Source organism: Bombus fervidus, chromosome 6 (assembly GCF_041682495.2).
Source record: "Bombus fervidus isolate BK054 chromosome 6, iyBomFerv1, whole genome shotgun sequence".
Classification (NCBI taxonomy): Eukaryota; Metazoa; Arthropoda; class Insecta; order Hymenoptera; family Apidae; genus Bombus; species Bombus fervidus.
In genome coordinates, this window is record NC_091522.1 from 16,025,608 (window position 1) to 16,051,699 (window position 26,092).

Sequence of the window (26,092 nt, forward strand, 5' to 3'; positions counted from 1 at the left end):
TCGTGTTCTTTTTTTTTTTTTTTTTTTTTAATGTGTTACCCCAAGTCTGTTGCAGGATAAATTGTGAAGTGGGTGTCCTCGACCCTCCTAGTCGAGGGAGATTCGTTTCGAATGGCCGCGCGTTCCGCTCAAAAGCGACGCGTGCCAGAAACACTTTTTTAACGTCACCGAGAGTCTCTTCGTCCGCCTCGAAAAGCTGGTTCTGGAACGGGATGAGCTAAAACGGCATTTAACCGTGAACCGTTCGACTCTTTCGGCTCTATCGCGCTCGCTGTGAAGAAAATTTAGAGAGAAAAAAGAGAATGAGAGAGACAGGCAGATGTATATACTCAGGGAGTTAGAGTAGGGAATAGGGAGAGAAGAGAGCATGCGAAGAATGATATTCAGGGGTTGGTTTGGAGGAACAGTAAAAGAGAAAAAGAGACGGAGAGAGAGAGAAAGAGAGAGATAGGTGACATGATTGAACGTGGTCATGCCGTAGATTTGTATGATAAAACAACGATACTCGGTTGTAGATGAAACGATAACCACACAGCGAGCTATAATATGCGCGATCGCGCCGCTGTTATGTTCTCCGTAAAAATTTATTGCCAATTGTCGGCTGAATTTATCGGATTTAGTAGAAATTACTAGACGCAAATCGACTAAAAATGATAAACGACATTTGCTATGACGATTATATAATTTCATATCGTTGTCACCGCTCTCTTCTGTTTTTGCCTTTTCACGTTGCTTGTTTCTCTCTTTTTTTTTTTTTTTTCATCCGCTGCGTTTATTCATGAATTTGTCATTGACGCGCCAGCGTAAATTCTCCGAATTTTAGAACGGCTCGTAACGCACGTGCCTCGTGGTTTTCGCAAAAGCAAACGGCACTCGTACGGTTTCACGATGTGCCTTTTTTTTTTTTTTTGTAGTTGTATAATTGTCAACGTTGAGCTCGAACGCGCGCGGGAGATATTAAAAAATTCGTGCTTTCAATTCAAACGTGCAGCGAAACCCGGGAAACCAAAGAAATAAAAACCGTGTTTCGTAATATCACGATTCTCGATAAATTTGTATTCGTATTGTCCCCTCCCCTGTCTCTATCTATTTCTCTCTCTCTCTCTCTTCTTTCTCTCTCGCTCGCTCTCTCTCTCTCTCTCTCTCTGTATCGATATTCACGATATCGGTTCTTGTTTCAACCCTGAGTGGAAAGGGAAAAAAAGGAAAGAAAACGGTGTCGATTGCGACAAGCGACAAAAACGAGAAAGAACGAAACGAGAGAAAATTCTCGTCGCGGTAAGCATAGCATTGGTCTTCGAGCACCAGGCGAAAAGTACATGGCACGCTCTCTCGCTCGACTTTTGCACACCTGTAAACACGCGAACGTACTATTTGCAAGACCTCCTACTAACAATGGTGATTTTCGTGCTTCTTATCTGGCTCTGGGTTTGGTGTAACGCGGTTGCTGGCTACTTTGTACCCTATTCCCTTCCTTTTGTTCCCACGTCTCGCCAGATCGAGACCTACTTTTATTGCAACGCACGTGAAAGCGAGCCGACTTTACACGGCTCGCAATTTATTTCAGATGATGTTTCCGGAACGTTAATGAAACTCTTCGCTACGGACCGGTACACGCACGAGAGACATAACGAATCCGTAACATCGATGATTTATACAATCGGTTTCGCAGCTGCGCCTTTGACGACTGACTGCTATTTGCAACACTTTCAGCCTGCGCCCATTCTCTGTCTGCTCAATGTTTTATCACCCTAAAACGAGGCGCGTCGGTATCCATGCTGAATTAACGCCAACAATGTGCATGGTTGTAGATATAGACTTTAATATCGCTGTGTTAGCTAAAATGTTCAACATTATTTATATTCACGAACGCAGAGTGTAAAAATTCAAAGATTTAATCATTTGCCTTGTATGTATACATATAGAGTTAACAAAATTTTCATTTTTTATATCCAGTTGAAATTTTAACATTATACCGTTGGACACGCTTCTATATCTCCTATATGCAAAACGTAAGGTATAAGGAAAATGTTGGCAGTTTCCATTGCAAGGTTAAAAAGGCAGGTCCCACATTCCATCGAATAGCATCTGCTCTAGCAAATCAGCCATGGCTTCCTCGTAAACCTGTTTTGTCGCTTATCGACTCCTTTTTACTCTGCAGGCACTGATGCGTGAGCCCACCGGTAATACTATCATTAAAGAAGTTTAAACGAATTTCCGTAGAACATGAAGGAAGTATACGTTCAGAAAGATTCGTAATGTACGAGCGAATATTGTTTTTAGCCGCCCGCGTGGACAGAATACGATTAATATACGTACTTATTGAAATACGCATAAAAAAATACTTTTGCAATCTATGCCATAGCTATAGAGTTTATCTTATCCTATATATCCTCCTCGTTCGTCGAATTCTGTCCACGCAGTGCAAAAATATCTTTAAGCCGCTTGCTGTCAAGCGATCGTTCGATCGAAAAGCGCTCGAATTGACTCTTCTCTTCGTTCCCTTTCGAAAATACGTATTTCTGCGCCTTTCGATCAACGGCCTCGGTTCGGTTCACAGTCGGACAAACGTACGTGTTCACACGCGTCGAGACGCCCTTTAGACTACTCACCTATCACACGATCGGTTACATGACCGCGAAGAGCGAAGAAAACCGTAAAGGCGAGAAAAGACTTCGTCGAACCGATCCGATTCATATCTCTCTCACACCTCCTTCGCAACGTACACACATACACACTCGCACACTATTCTCGACTACTTTTGCTCTCTGCATACACGCAGACACACTCACACACATATGCTGACGCAGATATACACACATGGATAAACAGACACATCGTCTTTTTTTTTCCTATTTTTTTTTTTCTCTCCCCTTGCTCTGTGCGTTTTCGCTAATTAACACCAGGTGCACATTCGCGCGACGAGAGGCAAGGATAGGGTAATACGGATCATCGAAGCCTCTAACGATCCAGCTCGCGCTCCAACAACTCGGAGACGCTTCACGTTCTTTAACTGCAAAGCACGAGAACGCGAAAATCCATAATTAGCCGAGCGAACGTGGAAAAGTGGTGCGTTCCCATTAGAACGAGAACGGTTTGATCAAAGCCGGTTTTACAAGTTGCACGATGGTAATTTTATTCGATGGGTCGGTGAAACGCCATCACGATGATCGGTATTACGCTATTTCCTCTCTGATACAGACGGCCCAGTCTCGGCACGGTTGCACGTCAGCCGCGCAAACGAGGAGCCGGTTCCCGACGTTACCTCATTACAGACAGTAAGAAAACAAAGAAGACTCGTTCTCCCCGCGCCACGATCTCTGTCGCATCTCACCTTGCTCCATCGTGTTGTCTTCTCGCTTCAAGGGAATACCAACGAATCGATAATCTAGAACCTTTCCAACGTAAAAACACTTAAAAATCAAATCATTCTTCGACAATTGTTCGTGCATTTACTAATCTCAATTATTATTGTAACTCGATATTGCTTGAAGTTGGAAAAGTGTCTTGATGGATTCAAAGATCATCTAGAACTATCCGAAACTATTCGTAAAACGTAATGAAAGCTAAAAACCTGTTGGGTAAGCTCAGACGACGATTACTTTAACTTGGTAAAAGAATAGAAAATTCATTGGAAGCTCTTCAGGATATTCGAGAAACGCGATAAAAACAAAATTCTTCTCCATTAAACATAAAGGACGAGAAAAGTGAAAAATCCGTCGCTCGTCCTTGTTTCGACGTTTCATCGAAAGCGAAAGAAATCTCGATCGAAAGTCGGTGGTTCATCGTCGTTCAGGCAGAGCCGGAAAACAGGTGTGGTCGCGTATCGTCCGAAGCCAAACACGCACGAGGTCGAGGTGTGCGTGCTGACGTCGCGTATCTCAGTCCGTTACGCCGTAGATTTGCCCGTGTACGAGTTAAATCCGCCACACTTCCGGCGAGCATCGCAACTCCGTCAGATATCGTCGGATTTACTCCGTCCGTATCTTCCGTGTGCGCGTCGCTTCCGATGAGTCGGAGGCCTTTTTTAAACCGTGTCACACGAAATCCGACTAATCCGTCCACCTGGCGACGAAAACGGTCGCACCGGTCCGTATTTGTCACGAACAACCTCGCGTTGCTGGGTTAATTAGTTTCGAAGGGAACTCTTGAGAAAGAAGAAAGTTCCCGGTGACGGAGAACGTGTGGAATTTTGTCTAGATTATACGTAGGAGGACACGAGGAATTACGGAGCAGGGTGTTTTGTCTAAGGTTTCGTGACATTCGAGCAACCCTTTGTTTACTGGTAAACTGCGATACTTTTATAATCGATTATTTAAAATTAATTACGATCTTCTATTCGACGCTTTAACAGTCTCTTAATATCGTATTTCACTGTTATTCACCGTGTCAGATATGTCCTCGATATTAATCACTTGATCTTTCCAGTATCGTGGACCGAGAGTACTATACCCTCGTGTGTTGTACTACACCTACATAACAACCTCGACCCGACGTAATTTCCAATTACAATATGACTCCCGAATTACGTAATTGTCGATGGATAACAATCCTCCGAATACTACATCAAATCATCGTAAACACACGGCCCCATAAGAATATTTCAAATGACATCCCCTAAACGATTCACACATATACGCCGATTCATGCAAAAAGGACACAACACTCGATCATCCCCTTGCGTATCAGTAAACGAAGGGTTAAAAGGGAACGGCGAATGGTTCGATTTTTCCAGTACTTGGCGTCCGGTCGAAGCTGGGCGATTGTCGATAGGCAGCCGGCAGTTACCGTGCCACGTGAATCCTCTCCAACAGAGGCTCACATCGTGGCCACCCTGCCATACGCCCGTCACGCCTTCTTACCCTCAGCTCCCAATATCCCCAAATCTGCCACCGCCACTTGGGGCCACCTTAACAAAAACCTCATGTGGAAGGTAACTAACTCACCGCAGCTAAGAAAAAGGCTCGCTCACTCGCTCGCTCGCTCGCTCGCTCGTATCGTGTATTGTTTCGATCGAACTTTTTCCTTTCTCTCACTATGTTCTTCTGCCATTGTTTCTCTAATTGACTGCATGGTGTGCCATGGTTTTTATTTTTCTTTTTACGTTCATTTCTCTTTTTACGTTTTTAGTTTTTCAACGTGTCTTTTCCATTCTTTTTCGTTACGTTTCTTCGATCCTTACTTGACAAGCACCTAGAAACACATTTTGCACACTTAGAGGACACCTCGTGGTTCGATCAGACCCGACGCTTCGAAATCGCATGGAGGTGTGGGGAAACCCGTTTCCGGTGGAACATATTCGTCGGACGAGAGCTTGCGTTCCCCCCTTTTTCCTCCCTTTTCGTTCTCTGTATCATCGCGATCATTTCGTTTTCGAAACCTTCGAGTTGATCAACGAAAGGAAATTCGAGGAAAATACAAAAAAATTGAGAGACGATGGCGTCTTTCGTCGTTTAAGGTATATGGTCCTGGAAAGAAAATATTCTCGTGGTTTCGAATTCGACGATGATCCTGGAGAATGTATATAGGTACACTGAAAGACACAAGACCATATTCAGTTTTGTCAAAGATGAACGTGTTTATTTTCGTACGGGGCGCGTAGCTCGTTGTGTGTGTTTTACGTTTTCGTTCAGTAGTGACAGAATGATACTATGAACGTGCCCTTATGATCATAGCCTTTGTACATATCATCATACAGCACGTAACGGATCTTCTCGCTCGTTCCTTCGATCATGCATGCGAGCTCGTGAATTTTGTAAAACGTTCCCGAGGTCATCGAGGTGGATCCTCGATGAGACTCATTGACCCTCCCCTATTTATAATTCGTAGGTGTCGTGCGAACGAGATCCTTGCATTTCTGCGAGTTAAATTAATAATCGAAGAGCTTTCTAAAAAAGGATCATATAGTTTTACGACGAATATCAATTTATAATCAAATAGTTGCACATATGGAAAGAATAAAAAGAAAAGAAATTTATAATTAATAAGCTAGTAAATATAAAAAGAACAAAATCCTTCAAGAGGCATTCTAATTACCAATTCAAACGTAGGTAATATTACAAAATCAGAATCGCTTCGATTCGATTTACTTGATTCATCATTTTCTCTTGCGAGCTCTTTCTCCAAAGAATTCCTCGCTTGTCCAATTCTAAATTCAACTTAAAAAACCACTCCAGAAATACCGAAGATCGTCGTTCACGCACTCACAAACCCCCCTTCCTCGTACATACCAAGTTACACACCAAGTCACTTTATGTTATTTATCAGACCATCAAATTTCATGAAATCCCTCGAACCATCATCAACCTGCCGTTACTTAAACGTATCTGTCTCTCCCGCAGAACATTTCTTTTAAATCGTATTCCCGTGACTCCGGCCATGGTGGCTCCGAGCAAGAAGACTCGCCTAGGACACACAATACCCTGACCTTGGGACACTCCGGACGAAACCGCGGTGCGAGAGGACTGAACGAGAACAACGAGATGAGCGGCAATAGGACTACCGGAGGCGGCGGTGGTGGCCGAAGGACTGCGATACCGTACAAACATAAATACACGGAGATCATGGACGGTCGTAGTAACGGGCCAGCTCATCATCAGCTGCACGCCCATCACGGTCAACACGTACATCTTCCGCGGGATTTGACGAACGAGGACGAACCAGTTTACGAAGAGATCGAGCGCGGCGGTGGCGGCGGGGGCGGTGAGATTCAAGTGTCGGACATGTCCGACGAGGACGGCAGAAGGCAAAGCGACATGAGCAGACAATCGTCGAGAAGTTACGGTGATCACAGACCGCTGATCCCATACTCGCCGGCCACCGATAGAAATCTGATGCATTACGGGCAAACGTTGACGGACCGTGGCGGCGGAGGAAATATCCATTGTGACGCGTCAGAGTACAGTCCTGCGTTCGAGAGGACCCTGAACACTTGCTGGGAGAAGCTACGAAAGCAGCAAGCATGGTACGAACGTGGCGAGCTGCCTCGACTTCCGGCCAGTTACGGTATACCGCCTCAGCCAGATCACACGAGAACAGTCGCGGTTCTAGATGGACACACGGTCGTCTGTCATCTGCAGCCGCAGACGGACATGTATACCGGGCGCGGAATGCCACCGCCTTCCTACAGCGAGTGTTAGAACGCTCTCCACTGGCAGGATCCTGTCGTCCTCTTCGTCTTCCTGCACGAGGACGATGGATGCGCTCCTTGCTGTCGAGACACCGCGTCTCGTGGCCATCGACGAAGGAACGATCGAAGCAACGCGTAATTCGTGAATGTTATAGGGTCGCGTCCTCGACACGCGAAGTTACAGATATCGTCGATGACTACGACGATGGCGATCTTTTGTTTAACGCGACGTGTATGATGGTTCCTCGCTGAAGAAAACCATCGCTCCGGAACAACCGACGCGTCTCGAGCTACGTTCGATCGGATGAACGAGTCGCGAACGACGACAACGCGTCTCTAGCTCAAACATGAACGCGACTGATCGACCTGGAGCCCGATGATTGCCGCGTTCTATAGCCATAAGCGGGCCGATCTACGAAGATGGCCCCGAACCTCCTTTGTTGTGTTTCCATATCCGTTTACTCGGGAATTGCGTGCAACCAATGGCGGAAGTCCACGCGAAACGGACGTGTCTGTCGTCTCCAGAACTAGAACCGTGCGAATGTGTGACGAAACGTCGAAGATCTGTGTACGATAGCGTGAATTATTCGATAAGAACCTCTTGTTGAAGTTAATCGATCGTCGTTGTACCGTCGAAGCTGTGCTCGGCTTTTTGGGATTGGCTCACTGACAGAGTGGAAAATACGATGTCGTACGGAAAACGATAAAACGTGACGAGTCCTCTTAGATTGCTAAGATTTTGCTAGGAGAACGCTTACAGAGCTCGAGGTTTCGAGGTACACGTGCCGATTGTAAACGACTCGAACGAGAAGTTATCGTATATATGCTCGTAAGTAAGTGTAACGATATCAAAGCGAATTAATTTCCTTGCGTTCTTCAGCACGATGTTCTCGTTCGTCGTCGATTGTATCCTCGAAGCCTGTTCTCGTACGCGTTGAGAAATCGAGGGAAGACTTTCTCCTCGATGGTTTCGTCGATGCTGGCTTTGCTCGTTAACGAAAGTGATTCGTGGATAATATGAAAAATAACAGACATATCGAGATCGAACGGGGAAAAGTTTGGCCGCGGGGGCGTGAAAATCGTTCGTTAACGAGTGTCGAACCGACGAGAATTCGATTTGAATCCCCGAAGGAAATCGGCGACGACTCGATAAAGGAATCTGAAGCCCGTGTTTCCTTGCAAACGTCTCCGCTTTCATCGAACCGGAGAGCAGCGACATATCGCAGGTGCGCTGATCGATAACTGACCTCGCCACGGAACGTAGAAGAAAACTAAAGTTACTTAATAATCGATCAACGCTTACTTCGATTAATCATTATCGCGTTACATTAGTCGCATCGTAGAGTTACTTCTAAAGTCTTAAGACTGCTTTCGTGAAAAATTCCGTGCGACACGATCTGTCAAAAGATGCAGACAGTATCTTAGCGAGATAGAAGGAAAAAGAATCTTCGAGTTCCGGAGAAGAAAGGGGCGCGCGTGTTCATTTCGAGCGAGTTTCGATGATTGAAAACTTGAAATTTCCTCCCGCGGAAAGGTAGAGTCAACGGTTAAAAGTACCTTTATCGGTCGTCCCAGCCAGCTCCTCAATGTATATTGCTTTGGAACGTTACGTTTTAGTCCCAGAATGTTATTTTTATAAATAAAAAAAAATTATATATATATATAAATGTATATGTATGTATACAGTAACTATATTATATTTACATATATATATATAGAAAATACGAGGAGAGAGAGAGAGAGAGAGAGAGAGAGAAGTTGTACGAAACAAGTATATATATATATATATATATATATATATATATAAATATAAATATATATATATATATATAGTGATACAAAGCGATTTTCCGAGCGACGTGGAAAAAGCGAAAAAAACTTAGTCACTGTTTTTTACTATTTTTTAAAGAACAAAAAGGTATATGTCGTAACCGCGTAATCTAATATGTAACTAAGGGAACCCGCGCGCTATTTATTTTTTATCATCCGTGAGTGTTATCTAATGTGTAATTAGCTGTCGTGTCGAGATCGACGATCAATGACGCGCGATCGTTCGAACATAATTACGGATCGAAGATGATCGTATCAAAACGAGATGGATCGAACGAATCGCCGTTGTTCGGTAGTCGAATCGATCGACGACATTTTCTGCTTGCAAAGAAGATCCATCGTCGTCGAGCGTAAGCGTATATATTAAACGAACGAACGTCGAGCTTTGAAACACGTCACCAATGGCTCGATGTTCGTTTCCCGGAACATCCGATTTCCTCATCTGACTTCTCCATTTCTGACTGGATTGTTGGATTGACTAATTGACGAGACAAGGTTCTTCTTTTACCAAGCTTTTGTTCTTTAATTGTGTTATTACGATTGTACGCGAACGGAAACCTGTTAAATTATGTTTAAATCGATCGAAGTTTAAATTTGCCTAAACGAGAAAGGGCACGCGCGAACACAGTGAATTCAATATAGTCTTTCTCTCGGTTGAACAGCGTTTCGTCGTTTCCTTTTTCTTTAATTTATTTCTCTGCTCAGCCGGGCCGGCCGTGATCCTTCTCTCCGGCAAATCGTACGTTAAGACGAATAAAACTATAGGCGAATTATTAAAATAGCGATAAACAGCGTTTTAAGGGTACCAGCGTAGCTATATTAAGCGTTACGAACGTTTCCTCCCGATTTCTATGAAACGTAATTGCTCACTCTGGCATCGCGTGAAAACCCGTTCGCGGTTATCTTGGTTTTTCCTGTTTAGAAGACCCTTCGCACAAGCGTAGCTTGAGACGACAGTCAAGCATCCGAAAACCGTTTCTGTCCACGATGTTAAAGGTAGAACGAAAATGTGTAACCCTATCGAGTATGTGTATATATAATTTCCAACGCCATGAAAATTCTGCCGTCTCGTTTCTTGCCCGTAGCGAATAAATACGTGAACTCTGTACGCGCGTTTCTCGGTCGTCGCGTATCGAATCGTCGCCGTTCAACCACAGCCATCGCAACCGTGTATTTCAGCGTCGATAATTTCGCACGCTTTCTTCGACATTTTTTCGTTCCACTTTTACATTCCTTCGTCGTCACGATAAGCAACAATCAACCGCGAGATATCATTTTCTGTCAATTACAGAGCAACGTACCGAGTATCGCAAATATCAAACCGTATCGAATTGGAATCGAGATACGCGGACAAGCTTGAACGATATCAGAAACGAAGATTGGACTCGCGTTGTTTCACGTCTAAAACTCTCGTGCGGTTGCTCTTAAACTTTAACAAATTTTACGGTACGTTACGGTGCGCGACGACGTCGTACGTTTTAACTCCGTTAAGATTTTATTTCTCGACGCGTGAACGCGAATCACGGAAACGCGTGTTACATTTTTCGACACACGATTGTTAAATCCCGTGATTCCAAAGCGAATTAAAGGGACGAAAGGTTTTTTTGTATTCCTCGACGATTGTGTCGTCGCGTCTCGCGAACGTCCTCCAACGCTCTGTCCACGACGCGGCGGGGCTTAGTTCTATGAATTTTTGTACAAGCGAAAGGTCTTGCCCACGGAACCACTATTATCGGATATAATCGTAAACGCAGCTACATTCCATCCGTTCGACTTATCGTAATTGAAAGAGATAAGGGGATAAAAGGTGTACGAGCCAAGTAGACGGGAACAACTTCGAGCGCAAACGTGCCTGGTGAATAGGCAATCGATTTACGAATTTACGTAATTTTCCGTCTGTCTTCTTTTTCCTTCTTTTTTTTTTTATTTGTCTTTCCTTTTCTATTTTTCTTTATTTTCTAAGCATCGACAACGGCGTAACCGGCAGCCACAGAAAGGAAGGAAGACGCATTGGTTTAAGAGATTGTTGCGTGCGAAAGAGGAGAGTGAGAGAGATAGAAGCATTATCATTGGGAAATTCTCGAAATGAGGTGTACATAATGTAAATAGGGCTTTGTACATGTTGAACACGTTGTAATGTAAATGGAAAAGAGAGAGAGAGAGAGAGAGAGAATTATGTGTGCATGAGGAAATGAGAGAAAGAGGTAAAGAACGAAAGGGAGGGAGAGAGAGAGAGAGAGAGAGAGAGAACAAGAAGGAGGCGACCGAGACGATCGATGTGAAAACAGAAAAGAATACATTTAGATAAGACAAGTTATTAGTAAGTAGTGGATATTACAGTGACTATTATCGTGATGGCGGACGCGTGACGCGATTTAACTTAAGTCCCAAGCGTAATTAGTTAATGTGTAAATAAATTAAGCGAGGAAGTAAAACAAACAAAAAAAAAAAAACAATATTAAATGAGAGCCCAAGTAATCTTTGGATATTTATAAACGAACTCCACTAAAGAGAAGTAAACGACAAATGAATAAAAGAACAAACAAAAAAAAAGAAGAGAGAAGAAAGGACGATAAATATGTAGGTTCGATGAGAAAACGAGGGAATGTAAAAAGAAAAAATAATATGAATTCAAGCACTCGTCCCGTGCGTTAGGTTACTGTTACTTGAACGAATGGAAAGTCAGGAGAAAGGAACAAACGAAGAACACGAACGTTAGACAAAAGCGGAAGAGAGGGGAAAACAGATTGGAGAAAAGAAGGGGAATGATTAAGAATGAAAATGTGCAAGCAGTTAATCAGATGGACAGATATACAGTGCATGTTTTATCCTTAGCCGTTTTATAAATATAAATATCCTCTTCCCTGCCCCTCCTTTCTCAAACCCCTCGCCCTTGATCTCCATCCTTCTCCTCTTTTCACGCGACAAAATAGGCGCGAAGCTGATCTTTTCTCTGATCGAGTACACCTGTCCGTACTGTCCAATCTCGAGATGTTCCTTTCAAATCGTGTGTGCTGTCTCTCTTTACTTTTCGTCCTTGTTCTCTTGTCTGCAGCAGCATCGCGTAAACGAGTTTCCAAACGAACCACGATCGAGTCGCCCCTCGAGATATTTAGCGGCTAAGCTTTCGTTTTGCGTGCAAAGAAAAAAGAAAGAAAGGAAAGAGAAAATGAAAAAAATTGTATCGCGGCGGCCAGAGAAAGAAAATTTGAAGCAATCGCAGAAAGTCAATCCGCGGAGATAGAAACGCACTACGCCCACATATACATGCATCCACGTGTGCACACACCACCGTTCATCTCAAAAATATCCCTTGCCCACCCGCAGCCATCCTCTCAAAGCGTCGGAATATTTTTCGAATCGGCTTTTTTCTGAACCGTTTTACCCAAAGGCACGAAGCAGCATCGGTCGAATTGCAGAATTTTTGGACAAACCGACGCACGATTCATGTTCACATAGGATTCGTGAAAATTCTGTGATCTTTACCATTTATGTTCTCTCTTTGTAAGTGATATTTAACGAACGTAATTAAAGAAAGAGAAAGAAGTATACGGACACGGTTTTAGCACGTAATTAAGCGCGTAGATTTCCTGTGAATCATCGCCTGCCTGCGCACGCTGACAAATGAAAAGGAAGAGGAACACCGAACAACAAGCAGAAGAAGAGGAAGAAGAAGAAAAAGAAGAACACAAACGAACAAGAAGAATGTAAAATCTAGGTATCTCCGATCTACTAAGAGCCTCCGTTTCTTCATTTTTGTATGCTTCTTTAAGACTGTCTGATACAGGAAAAAAGGATAAATAAATGTGTACCAATCTCTGAATAAAATGTGTCTCGTTTTTGTCTATTTTAGAAAATTTCCTATTGAAATTAGTTTTTCAAAATGGCTTTAATAGCTTCGATATTTCCAATTACAGTTGCTATATGTAAAATAGTCTGACTAGCGTTGTCTTTAGCTTCGACATCAGCTCCCAAATCAATTAATCGTTTTGCAACGGATAGGTGACCTCCTTTAACTGCTTCGTGAAGAGGAGTAGACCCCGAGGAATCACGCGCGTTCAAAAGTTTCGTATTAAGAGCCATAAGACGATCGACTAAACCCTCATGACCGTGAAATGCTGTACATTTAACAGGTTCGTAATCCATAGTTATAAATATTTATACCAATTATGCATTACGCCATTTGTATATCATTGACAATATAAAAATATCTTGTGGAGGAATTCTTACCAGCGATGTGCATAACACTACGACCATTATTGCTTCGATCATCGATGCGTTCAACAAATTTATTTACTAACGAATCAAAAGCATTTTCATCGCCAGATCGACAAACTAGATGCAACGACGTCCATCCATCTTTATTTCGTAAAAGCGGATTTGCTTTTGCTTCTAAAAGCGCTACGATGCATTTATAGGCATCACTTCCGGTTTTTGTACACGCCAGCATGAGCGGCGTCCAATCGGCGCGTTTTAAGGCATCCACATCTGCACCTTTAAACGAGAATAACGTTGCGAATGATATATTTATAATTATAAAATAAAATTAGCGCTACAAATGAAAGGTAAATACCTTTTTCAATTAAATATTTGAGTATATCGCTACGAGCAAACTGCGCCGCTTCATGCAACGGTCTTTTCATATCTCTACTGGCGACGTTCACTCTAAAATCTGGTTTCTTGAAATTCTCGCATAGGTATCGAACGATATTCAAATGACCCTCGCGGGTGGCAACATGTAACGCGGTGTCACCGGAAGTCGTGTGTCTGAAGTGTGTCCAATCTTGAATGTCGTGTTTCGATACGAGAGTTTCCACTCTTGATAAGTCTCCATTCTGACATGCGTGCAGGAAGTTTCGTGATAGGTTAGGATCCTTCATATATAAACTTTTATTGCCAAACATACATGGAATAAAAATGGTAAAATGTACTTGTTGGCAAAGACGAGAGTGTTTGAGGAAAAATATTTAAGAAACTGAACGTTTGAACACACGTTATAGAAATGTTTGAAATGATTGAGGTTAACAAATTAACAAAGAACCACAAAAATATATAAACCTTGACGAAATATAGAATAGATATCGATCCAACGCAAACTCGTAATAACGTTCGCCACCTTGTGACCATATTCAGTATTAAACTAATGTATTCGCTCGTTCGAAGATCAAGTTAAAAATTTCTCTTCTTGCGAAGATCTTATGACTTGAGAGAATAGAAAAGAATCTATAAAACTATAAACAAAACAAAAAAAAAATAAGAAAAAAAAAACTTTTAATAAGAAGTTTCAAGCTTTTAATAAGAAGCGATTAAGACGATAAAAGTTAAGATGAATAAATCTCACGCGTCGAAAAATACCGACAGTTAACAAAATGGCGAACGCAAAATCGCAGTCTTGCCAATGAAACAAGTCGCTTTACCGATTCTACCTTATCCATAGAACGTGGAGTTACAGTAACTGACCAAATGAAGAAGAACATGGTCGCTTCCATGATATCGACCGATATTTGTAATAAACAAATATATAAAAGGGTACCGTACACAAAAATATATAAACATTGACAAAATATAGAATAGATATCAGCTAATATATCTTTTTATCTTAAGCCTCGATGAAGTTCTCTGGATTTTTTTAATATTTTAATGTCATTTACAATATTACCTATTGCGTATAGATTACCAAACGAGGGAATTAGAAATAGCGCTACCTATAATCGATACAAATAAATTCAATGGCGCGAAAAGGTTTTACGTATTTGCAAACGCTTTTAGCTTCAAACAACCGTACGCGTACCTGAAATTTTAGCTATTAAAAGCGTATATTATATCTGCGTTACTTATATAGTAATTAGAAATGTATGTTTTTACTTTATACTTGTATATTTTTCTTTTCCCTTTTTCATAGATATTTTTAAGGATAATCACACCGACAGATAAAGCCGTTTGTTCCGATGCACTTACGTAACACGAAAATAGAAATTGTAAACATTGTAGCAATGCTAAACCAACCGAGTGTAGAGCCGCTTTGAAAGTAAAATTAATCGTGCGAAACCTATCATCGCCGTGAATCATAAGAATCTCGCAATTATAATGTCATAATGAAATTGGATGCGTAAGAGATGCTCGCTTCGATAAAAGATTAAATCTTTTTTACTTCATAAGGAAGTGAATAGAAAAATAAATACAAACTTCAAATATATATATATATATCTGTATAGATTAACGAACAGCTAACTACTTAGTCAGCCACGCATTTCATTCGTTTTATTTTTTACACAAATTTGATATCGGGAGGAAAATTTGATTCTCAAGAGGGAATTTTTTAAGATTCGAATACCTTTCCGTACAATATATGGACGAATCTTTATCTTTCTCCTCGTCTTATGTATTTTTTCATACGCCCTTCGCTTCGATTTCTTTTCTACGAATTTTATATTTAATTTTATATTCAAGCGTACGTTTCATTGTTATATCTCGTTAACGCTAGAAACAGGATGAGACATAGTTTAAAGCAAGAGATCGTGATTTACTTAGAAAGGCAATTTCGTTTTTTTCCGCGGAATTTCCATAACCGTTATGTCGACGCCAGATAACAATGCAAACAATTAACCACCAATAAAGCGTTTCCGGGCTGGTTGTGCAACCGAGTATGTGGCTACACGATGAGCATCGTGCATCGCGAGAAAATCTCTTCGCACGAACGTTCAAGGTTCGATCAAAACCATCCACCTTTCGCTTCGATATAATTGCCAGACTGAAGACGCCTTCGTCGTCTTTTGTTATTTATCTTGCTGGTCGCATTGCCATTCGCGCGATGCGGCTATCCATGGCCTTGCTGCGACATGTATTACGAATTACGTTCATTGATCAGCATTTGTCATATATCGTAATAACGCTACCGTCGATATCAACCTGAAAGGAATTTCCGTTTTCCAAACGAGATCGATTAAATGCATTTCGTATCGCGATCTAAAATTCTAATACGTAAATTGCCACGACGTGCATCAACGTAAGTTCTCGTGATTAGAATCAATCTTAGAACAATAACGATAGAACGTTGTATACTCGCATACGAGCTGAATAGAACAAAACCGATTCGATACTTTCGAACGTAGGCAGAGATGAATACTGGCGAGCTGCAACTTTCTGGATCGTTTGATTATTACGTTGGCTCGTAAAGCATTCGGATGATGACGGTGCCAGCCCTGCCTTTGTTAGCCATAATGTCGGCCAACATGGGTATAATTCACCCCACGGTCCCGACGATCGATCGTCAATTTGCATACGGTGAATCTCCTTTCAACCTGCATCGCATTCAATCCCCGTGCAAAGTTAATTTATGCACGTAAAGATCGATGTGATTACCGTTGTTGCGCTCCATCCAAGCTCTGCCTTTCTAACAAAGTCATTCAAACTCGTTAATCTATGGTTAATCTATGTGGCGCCGATTCCTATCAATACGCTAATACGTGACCGAAATCAATTGCTAATTGAACGTAAATCTACATTTGACCAAAGAAGACGTTAATCTTGCTCCGTTCATTAACAAGTTTGCGTTTGAGGAAATTTCATGCTTTATATTTATCGTCCTAACGAATCAAAAGATTCTTTATTACCTGTGCTTGTTAAAGATGTCTGCAGAAATACTTCTCGTCGACGTGGTACGCGTTATGCATTACAGTTTCAATTGCGTTTTACCAAGACTTTGTTTTACAAAGACTTTTTGCCCGTGACAAATGTTCGCGGATCGAAAGAAGTCATCAGCGAGCGAAGAACGGAACAGACCGAGCAGGCCTGTAATAACACATCATTTTCCCCAGACTGGATAACTATAATTTCATGCGAAATTGAATCTTTAATTGCGCGGATCCCATATGACGATGATCAGCTGGCGCCAGCCAGAAAACAAGAATAAAATAAATAACGCTCGCGCTTTTATAGCGACGCGCAGATTTTTTCTCTCTTCGTACGCAGACCCGTTCGGTTTTCTTGCGTCTCCTTTCTCGCGTGTACTCGCCATGCACACGGAAACGCTCGCTTCCTATTCGAAAATAACAACTCGCGTTCGAGGTTGCCGCTTGATTATCGGTTCGCGCGGATATACGCGACGAGAAGAAACCCTGCGTGTTTTCGCACAGAAATGCCCGCGCCAACAATAAAACTAGATCCTTGAACACCGTCCGTTTTTGCGTAAGAATCTTTCGCATTGCCTCACATACCTTTGATTCTTTCAATGTTCCATCATCGTGAAAATTGATCCGAACAGACGTCCGAGTGGAAACAATCGTTGTGATTTAAGGATCATGCGTTAGAATAAAAAAAAAAAAGAACCTAACTTAAGTAGAATGGACAGAAAATATATTTGCAACCTCTCACGCGCTTCAACTAATATTTTAGCAAAATTTCATAAATCACGAGTGAAACATTATGTATTAATAAATTCGTAACAAATTTGCTAACGAAACGAAGATTTACGAGTGAATCTTACAAATTACGCAGGTTTGAAGATTCTAAAGCTACAACGTTTATGTAACATTATGTTTGTGTAACAAAGATCTACAACTTACGTTTCTCAATTCCTACGATTCTTAATTCGTTAGTACTCCTAGCAAATAAATTATCGTGCAACAACGAGGATTGATAGCAAAACGAAGATTTACAAATGAATTGTACAAAGCATTGTCGAATTATATATAACGATCTGTTTGAATAGCAGAAATCTACAACCTAAACTTGTTCTTCATCGATTAACATTATTGCTTAATAATTTAATCGTTAACATTGTACGAGCACCCTAACGTTCGTTACTACGCGATATCGAATATATTTACCATTTGTTGGATTTATTTTATCCCATACCATGTACACGTGGAAACAAAGATTCCGATCAGGATGTTGCACGAGCACATCGACTAGATCGTGGTGCGTGCGTAATAAGATGAGCTCGCAGCGATGGTAGCTTCCTCGTTACCGGGTTTCCTGTTTCTCGTAAATATCACTGCACGTTAATGCGAATCGCTGTTCGATCGATCGAATCAGCCAGGCCGAATATCGGATGTTGGATATGTCGGATCGATCCACCTCGACATTGACCTTAAACAGTTCGTCTCGGTCAAGCGCGTCCACGCGCAAGAAAAAAAAATTCCTCGGTCGAGGAGAAGGCGGCGCTAGGTTGCATAACGCGCGAGATTTCATAGGAATTAAGGAACGATAAGCGTGATCAGCGTGCTTGTCTTGGCAATTGTTGCCTTCGCTGAAACGCCATTACGGATAATCGCCTTCGAGCAGCAGCGATGCAACCGCCGGACAAGTGGAAGAATCTCGCCGCTCGTCAGACGATTTTGCGCTTAACCTTGCGAGAAGGTTGAACTCGCAGTGTAATTTCACGTTCGAGAGCCATGTTAATGGTTATCGGTAAAAAGAGCGTGATGTCGGTCGATCTTAAGACACGCGAGAGGGTTGTGCATTCGAAGGTTTCTTCTTTCTGCCATTTTCTTCATGAGCGAATAATTAACAACGATGTTAGAATTTTTCCACTCGATCACTTTTCTGCTCCAGTAAGATAAATTCAATGGATCATGCATAGCAACGTATCATCGATAAATCGTTCTTTTTACCGTCGATTAATGTCATTGCTTGCAGGAAAAAATTACCTAAGAAAGAAATACGAAAGAACGATATGTGTCACTCGGAAATCACTCGATGTTGATCCATTCGAAAATTGAATAACAAGGAGAAGTTATTTTTTTTGAATTTGTCTTACGATTCATCGTTAATTGTGTCGTGTTTTTACTATAAATAAATTTATGAAAGCAAGCCAGTTATTTTTTCACAGTTATCCTATGTCTGGTGCCATTTTAGCTCCTGAGAAACTCGTACGATATTTTAATAGAATTACGTAATCTACAGAAGGATGATCGTTAAACATCGAAAATCTAGTAACTAACCGCGTTTCGTTAAGAACGAAGACACGAGAAGCAAGCGGATCGACTCGATCTTCTTCCATGTTCGTACCAGATTCTTCAGCGTGCAAGTTCAAGGCTCCTCAGAGCGATACGGATACCTACAAGGTCACCGAGTGTGCAAATACCATGATTATAGCTGCGTACAGGTGCAGCTGCATTCTCATTGTCGAAGATGAGACAAGACTGACGTAAACCGCAAGTATCAAAACTCACTCGTGACGAAGATACGTCGCCTGCCATAATCTTTCGAATAACGTACAGTTCTGTTTAAAGCGACAAGCGCCACTGGTCATGTTTTCCTTGAGCGAAGAAACCACTGCCAGGTAATCTCTCTGGCTCGCGATCGACGTTGCTCAATGGGAATGACAAAATTAATCATCGGCTTATTACTCACTCGACCCCGAAATATCCTGCGTTGGAGAGAAAGAGGAAAACAAGCGGAACCTATAAGGTTCTTTCATTCATAAGCGGCGAATCTAGCAAGCTAGATCGAGAAACACGTCATACCGGTTTTCGATTGATCAGCTTCTTAATTTTATTCTACTTTTTCTTCTCTTCCTGCTTGAAGTTTTATACGAGTACCAATGGTGTGGTCGAATTAGCAAGAATATTAGCAACTGATCGATCATTACGGATAAAATCTACCGTTATGTAATATAGGATAATTCCAACGAAATTAACTGCGATAAATTATATACTTATGTTTATCGATCTTCCAAAAAAATAAATCGAGAAATGATTGTATTATATCTGACGATTTCCTCGATGCTACTCGATGTTCTCCTGCGTGGACTGCGTGGGCATTTTTGGAGAACTAGCTAATAGCGTAAAAATTGAATCCACGTACTCGTTCGAAAGCAAATGGAAAGTGACGCTACAGTAAAACTACATTGTTCGAACGAAATTTTAATCACTGTCCAATTAAACGAAATTCTGCCGATTGAATCCACTCATCTAGAAGCAAAATCCTATTATATAAACTTTGTCTTGAATTCTGTCGGAGCTGCTCGAAACATATTACGAAAGATTTCAAACAAACACGCGTTTAACTTAATTATAGTGGATGAGTAAAGTAAAGTAGTCCGATTATAATTTGTCCATTGGATTTATACTACTATAGTTCGACGACTAGGTCAATGTTAGGATCTCGGTTGGTCACCTTCTTTTCCATGTTTTGAAACGACACCAAGTAATGACGCGACGCAACGATGGCGGTAGATCGTATCGAAAGAATGGAACAATTGTTTCGAGGTCATGGTCGAATTGCACACCGAGGTAAAATGTATGTCGTATCGATTGTCATCGACGCGTTACGACGTTACGCGTACACGTTCGGGAATCGCCGCGATAAATGCCTCGTGTCCGATGACACCGATAACTTGGATGGAAATATCGACCTGGAGCAGAGGTAACCGCGTGTAATTATGCGGACTATTCATTTCGCGGGTTCCGGTACCAGCGCGTATCACTTTGCAAACATCCGAGCCTGTCGTTGCTGCGCTATCGTGGCCATTTACAAGTGTCATTCGTTGGTACCTGAACTCCTTACCGATCCGCCGATGTATTTAGGAAATACGACGGTTAATTGCCGTACGACCCACTGAAACAGTCCACGAACTTAGTTTCGCCGACAGAAAATCGAACATTTGGCCAACGATCGGTCACGATAGCGTGATTCAGCCTCGCAGAAGCCAAACTGACGCGGCTGCAGTTTTTATTAATTTCTTAATTTCTTCGCATAAGTAGGTACATGGTGGATATTTAATTCTCTGGAAATAAATGACTTGCTTCCGTAAGTTCGATCATCCCAAGAAAATGATGTAAATCATGGTAAATCCTAAATGTTTATTTATAGAGTTGATCAATGTGACTTCTGAACAGCACGATCGCCGTTCTTCGAATGCAAGGAAGAGCGCCGATCGCTGTTCGCTTTACAAACTATCGATATAATTACATAGGTATAGCGAGCTATGTTCGTATTACTTGGTTACAGAGGTTCCATACATAGATATCCGAAATTAATTGCCTATTCAGAGCCGCTTCCGTGACTCTAATTGACGTCAGACGTAAACCTTTGCTCTTCAACGTCCCTGGACAACCGATTGATTTTAAACAGACCTAAATAGTTCGCCGCGAAGAATACTTAAAATCTTCGGACCAGACCAACGACAATCGACGAATACCTAAACGCATCTAAATTCTCTTTCTCGTAGGTGCTTCTACGTACGAGGCTACCAGATAAACTACGCTTTCAACAAATTCATACAAGCGGAGTTCCACCTCTTTCATAGAAAGTAACTCTTTCATCGACGAAAGCGATATCGTAGAATTCCATTTATTGGGAGGAAATTTGCCTGCCTAATTAACCGAAGCCGAACTCCTACCTAATGGACGAAAACTAACAGGTAGCTAGCGAAGGAAACGAGCGAACTGCTATTATACGAACTCCGGTCGTATAAACCGTCTGCCGACAAGTTCGGATAAATGGAGTTCCATGGTACCGGAGGACGGCAGAGACGCAAAACCCTGCTCCACGACGGATGCTGCAACATTCCAATCCTCGACGACGCGACGGTCCCTTGGCGAGAACAGCGTCGCCGGCGAAAGGGTGCGTCGAAACAATTCCCCGGATACACCTGATCACGGCAGGGAGCCCTGAACGTTTCCCCGTGAGCGGCTGAGTCAGGTGGGAGGTGGAAGGTGGAGTTACGGGTGACGAGTCTCGGCGGCGGCCTCTGGTAGGGGCCCCTGGCGTCGTTGCGTACCCTGGTAACATTGGACCCCCACTTGCGCGTTTCGAAGTCGGAGGCGCATATACGACGGGCTCGACACCGATATACCCGACAACGACAACGACAACGACGCCGACCGGCGACCATCATCCGTCCTAGCGTCTGCAGTTGTTGCAGTCGGCTCACGGCGCTCACCGTTGAGCACGCGACCGTATACAGTCGCAGGGGATTCCCGGCGTTTCCCTCTGTACATATTCTCTTTGGTTGTACGATACACTCGGTGATACCGACGATCGGCCGTTTTCCACATCGCGACTCGCGCCAAGGATAAAATACGTACGAGCGTTTCGCGGGATAGTGAGTCACACAGGTGCCACGAAGCAGACTGGACGAGAACGATCGGAATTCTATTTCTCTTTCTCCTTCTTTCTCTTATCCGCACGCACACAAACGCACGCGACTATATAGACAGACAGTCCGTGGCGCGATCGGAATTGGGAAGGTCTGGAGCGAACCGATCGACCGGTCCCCACACGCGTTTCACCCGTGCGTCCACGTCGAGGACTCTTGGACGAGTGATTCGGGCACAGTGAGGGTACTCTCTCGGAAGAAGGGGTATCCATCGAGTGACAGTGAGTAGATCCCGTGTGAATTTGGTGTACGAGAAGGATCGGTGGCGCGCTACTGATTGGTGAACCTCGAACGAGAGCAACGGAGAAACGTAGTGACAAAACGGAAGGTCTCGATCGAGATCGATCAGAGAGTGCGTGTATCTCGTGTGATTCTTTCGTGTGAAATCCGAACAATTCGGAGGGAAAGCGATATATTCGCGACACGAACACGCTCTTTCGTCTGACTTTCGAAATATTCGCCGACTTTTTGCCTTTCTATTTGCGTAGGATGCTCCTGAACACGATGCGTGATCAGAAGCGCGCCAACAAGCGGCCCGCGGGAAATCGCGACGAATTCGTTCCGCCGTCTCGTAAATTTCGTTGTTTCGCTCCGGGCGAAGTTTCGATATTTTCGTAGGCTCGGTGAATCACCCGACCGATTCCGTTACTCGCGTTCGCGGAAAGTTCAAGGAAATACGGGTGCGCTCGCTCGTTCGCTCGCTCGATCGCTAGGCTGGCCTGGCCGCTTTCTTAAATCGTTATTTTCAGCGGGGGCCGATTATTTCGCGATTCCCTGCGCCCCATTATATGGTAATTGCCGCGACACATGCTCGACGACGCGGCGTTACTTCATGCTCGAGTAACTTTGACATATTGGAAGCGTAATCGGTCGAGGCACTAAGCCGCGTGCAATTCGCCATCTCTTTTCAACTACTGCGATTTTTCTTTCTAGTGACGTGCGTATGATTAATTTATAAATTTCAACATCGTTTACAATGATCGTGAATCATCGCCGTTCGATTTTCCAAGGAAAAGTAACGCTCTTCTTCGTCGAACCCATTTTTCTCGCTTTCGCGACACCATTATGATATAAATAGTTTGAAACGCTCTGTTCGTTCACCTCGTTCTCGACCTGGCATAGATCGTCGATCGTAGACGTTCATTGATCGACGCTCAGACGTTGTTTTTTATTCCTGCCTCGTCTAAGACATGAGTCAACGTTGCTGGATATCTAAAACGATCGCCGCGAGCAGCGTTCCAGTCGTTCTACTTTTTTTTAAACACGCTCGGCTTTTCTACGATATATCGCGCATTGCGACGCAATTTTTCGACGCTTCTGAAATCATTCTACCCTCATAAATCATACACGTGATAGAGTTCAACCGATCGGCGCTAATTATCTCCTCTGTTATTATTTTCACTAATAATAATCGATATTGCACGTACGTTATTTATAGAAACGCTCTTCCAACTGTAACCACAAGATAATTCCTCGAAAGAGAAAACTCTAAAAACCTATCCAACCAATAACGACACGATTTTAAATTATTGCCGCGACGTTTAATTTCCTATTATTTTACTGATACGTATTGAAAGGAGAAAAAAAAGAAAAGAGAGACTCGTTAAAGAGCCACAGCGAGCTTCGGCAAACGTGTCGCACCGTCGACAGTTCGACCGGACGATTTACGATCCGCGTAAAAGATGGTCGTATCGACGTCACGTTCGTTTCCATTCACGAATCGGTAGGAACAATAAATCACGGTTATCTCGGGGTCAGCTGGAGGTTTCTGCGTACGAATCAACGTCACGTTGCAATAACGGAACTACGTCATAAATTAGCGAGCCAACCTCAGCGGCCAGTTAGCCCGACAAAAATTTCCTAGCTACCTCGAGTTACACCGGTTTCTCCAGTGCTCTCGGCACCGTTTCCTCCCATGCGATCCACGAAGGTCAAGTACTTTTCGCGAGTACAAACGGCCATCCTTCCGGTTATCGACGCGATCTCTATCGATTCTTCCTGGACCACGTTCCTACCAGGAACCCACTTTTCCAACGTCGATGGAATCCTTTGATCTTGCAGCTTCACCAATGGAATCCTTCGTTCTTCCATCTTTTCCAATGTTAAAGTCCTTCCTCCTTCGAACATCCATCCTTTCCTACGTCCTATCCTTAGTTCTTCGATCTTCGATTTTTCCAACGTTAATAGAATCCTTCGTTCTTCGATCTAGAGAAGGACAACAGGATTAAGGAGGGAACGAAAGCAAGACTTCTAGTGGCAGATCGCTGAATCGTGAAAATCTAGGCGGTCGGTGTCGAAGAGCGGCAAGAAATCAAATTACGAGATCTCGTTCGATTGGAAGGAAGGTGGAGAAACAATTTATCGAGCAGAAGATAGAAGCGTAGGGTAGAAGTCGAAGACGTTGTTACGTCGGAAGAGCGGTTTACACGCTCGTAAAACGGTGACACGGAGGGGATTTTACATGCGTCATCGTCGTGCGGGTACAAATCGCACGCGACCATACTCTTCGACGACAGTACACGTGTATAACGACGCGCTCGATCGCTCCTGCGAAACACGGGGCTTCGATCCTCCTTCAAGGACGCACGGTGATAAATGCGGTGCCGGAGATGACGTCCTCCGTGTTCTCCAAAATGACGATCTGGCTGGTCCTGCTGTGCTTGATCATTACGTGCAATGGTGAGTACCGATCAGGATTCCGTTTCTATTTATGTTCCTATTGTCATCGTGAATCGTTGTTAACAAATTCTTCGCGAGAGACGTGGTTCGACGTTTCTACTTTCGTAAACGTTGAGAATGGCAGACGTGTGAGTCAACGTCTTCCATTTTATTCGACGTGATATGCGTTGCAAAAAAAATGCGGAAATTTGGATAAAATTTATTTCACAGAATATCGTCGACAATGCGTTAACGTTAAAGTTATCGTAATCGGGACATAACATAAATCGTTCGTTTCTGAGAGGAGAGAGGAATAAATCTATTTGTTGAAATTTTAATTCAAGAAATTGAATTCCAGAGAAATTTCAATAAATTATACGCGTAATTATTTATTCTATCAAGATAAATCGAATAAATATTGTCTACCGAAAGATTAATTTTCTATGAAACTAAACTTTGTTACTGAAACTTCGTTGAGTCTTATTAGCGATCATTTTGTCTATATATAAATAATACGCGTTTTACTTCGGCGTAATGATAGTTTTAAAAACAGATCGCGTGACGCAAATGTTTGTATAAGATTAAATAGTTTCGTGCGTATTCATCGTTGCCTGACATACCGGTGAATAACAATTTGCGCGTCAATTTTCTACCGAAAAAGTCTGTAAATTATCGATGTCTGCAAATTAACAATGTAGTTACAATGAATTACGATCTGTCGTGTGACGATAAGAATTTATCGTGAATCGATATTACGGATAGCGTAATAATATCGATTGGTCGACATGAACGAATTAATATGCTAGAAGCCATTATTTTTTACGACTTCAAAGGCCTCAACCTTGACAAGGGCCTCGTAACCTTTAAGTGCCATCACAGAGATTGCATTCGAAATGACCAACGCCAGGGCATACTGAATACTTACCGTCAGTGACGCGTAATATTTTATTATCGATACAACTGTCAAATTTCATTCGATTCACGTATATTTTTATTCCAACTTGTCTCTCCATTTTCCATTGGAATCGTAGCTAGCACATTTGAATCATTAAGAATCTTCTGGCAGCATCGTAACGTTATCATGTGATCCACTTTCACGGTATTTGAAAGCTCGCGTAAAGTAGTCATATTACTTGAATTCAAGTGACTTAGAGTCAAATGACCGTACTAACTAGAGTAGAAACTCGAATGGATATATTTCAAGTCGCAGAAACAATAAGTTCGCGCTAATGCCTCGTCCTGGAATTCATTGATTCTCTCCACTATCTGAGATTTCTCGTTCGAACAATCCTACAATATAATTAATTATACGAAGTTCGAGTAAATTCATATAACAGAGATCAGGTTTAGGCAAATGGATTCAATTGGCA

At 42.6% G+C, this 26,092-nt stretch overlaps 3 protein-coding genes across 11 annotated transcripts in view; 2 read left to right on the forward strand and 1 right to left on the reverse strand.

Annotated features, from left to right (window-relative positions):
- Positions 1 to 12,787, forward strand: part of LOC139988242 (latrophilin Cirl) — a 365,567-nt gene extending 352,780 nt beyond the window's left edge. For 5 of the 7 annotated variants that reach the window (XM_072005419.1, XM_072005420.1, XM_072005421.1 and 2 more), the window contains 2 exons: positions 4,736 to 4,933; positions 6,342 to 12,787. In XM_072005419.1, coding sequence (XP_071861520.1) covers positions 4,736 to 4,933; positions 6,342 to 7,139 — 996 coding nt within the window. In that variant the 3' untranslated portion in view covers positions 7,140 to 12,787. The remainder of the gene's footprint in view (positions 1 to 4,735; positions 4,934 to 6,341) is intronic. The other 2 variants (XM_072005423.1, XM_072005425.1) reach the window with 2 other exon arrangements.
- LOC139988248 (transient receptor potential cation channel subfamily A member 1) lies at positions 11,340 to 14,085 on the reverse strand. The gene is made up of 3 exons (XM_072005434.1): positions 13,533 to 14,085; positions 13,190 to 13,453; positions 11,340 to 13,077 (listed from the first exon to the last, which is right to left on the reverse strand). Exons 1-3 carry the CDS (start codon positions 13,861 to 13,863, stop codon positions 12,830 to 12,832), a joined length of 843 nt encoding a protein of 280 aa, XP_071861535.1. The 5' UTR covers positions 13,864 to 14,085; the 3' UTR covers positions 11,340 to 12,829.
- LOC139988244 (uncharacterized) overlaps positions 13,001 to 26,092 on the forward strand; it is a 29,016-nt gene continuing 15,924 nt past the window's right edge. The window contains exons 1-2 of one of the 3 annotated variants that reach the window (XM_072005427.1): positions 13,001 to 13,092; positions 24,274 to 24,743. In XM_072005427.1, the coding sequence (XP_071861528.1) occupies positions 24,674 to 24,743 (70 nt within the window). In that variant the 5' untranslated portion in view covers positions 13,001 to 13,092; positions 24,274 to 24,673. Of the gene's footprint in view, positions 13,093 to 21,718; positions 22,286 to 22,398; positions 22,417 to 24,273; positions 24,744 to 26,092 lie in introns of those variants that run through there. The other 2 variants (XM_072005426.1, XM_072005428.1) reach the window with 2 other exon arrangements.

Excerpts from the sequence above, each read along its gene's own strand:
- LOC139988248 (XM_072005434.1), bottom strand. The coding sequence starts at position 13,863 with ATGTTTGGCAATAAAAGTTTATATATGAAGGATCCTAACCTATCACGA. Across the intron at positions 13,454-13,532 it reads CAAATATTTAATTGAAAAAG|GTGCAGATGTGGATGCCTTA; the intron begins GTATTTACCTTT and ends TCTCGTTTAAAG. Across the intron at positions 13,078-13,189 it reads TAGTGTTATGCACATCGCTG|CATTTCACGGTCATGAGGGT; the intron begins GTAAGAATTCCT and ends TTAAATGTACAG.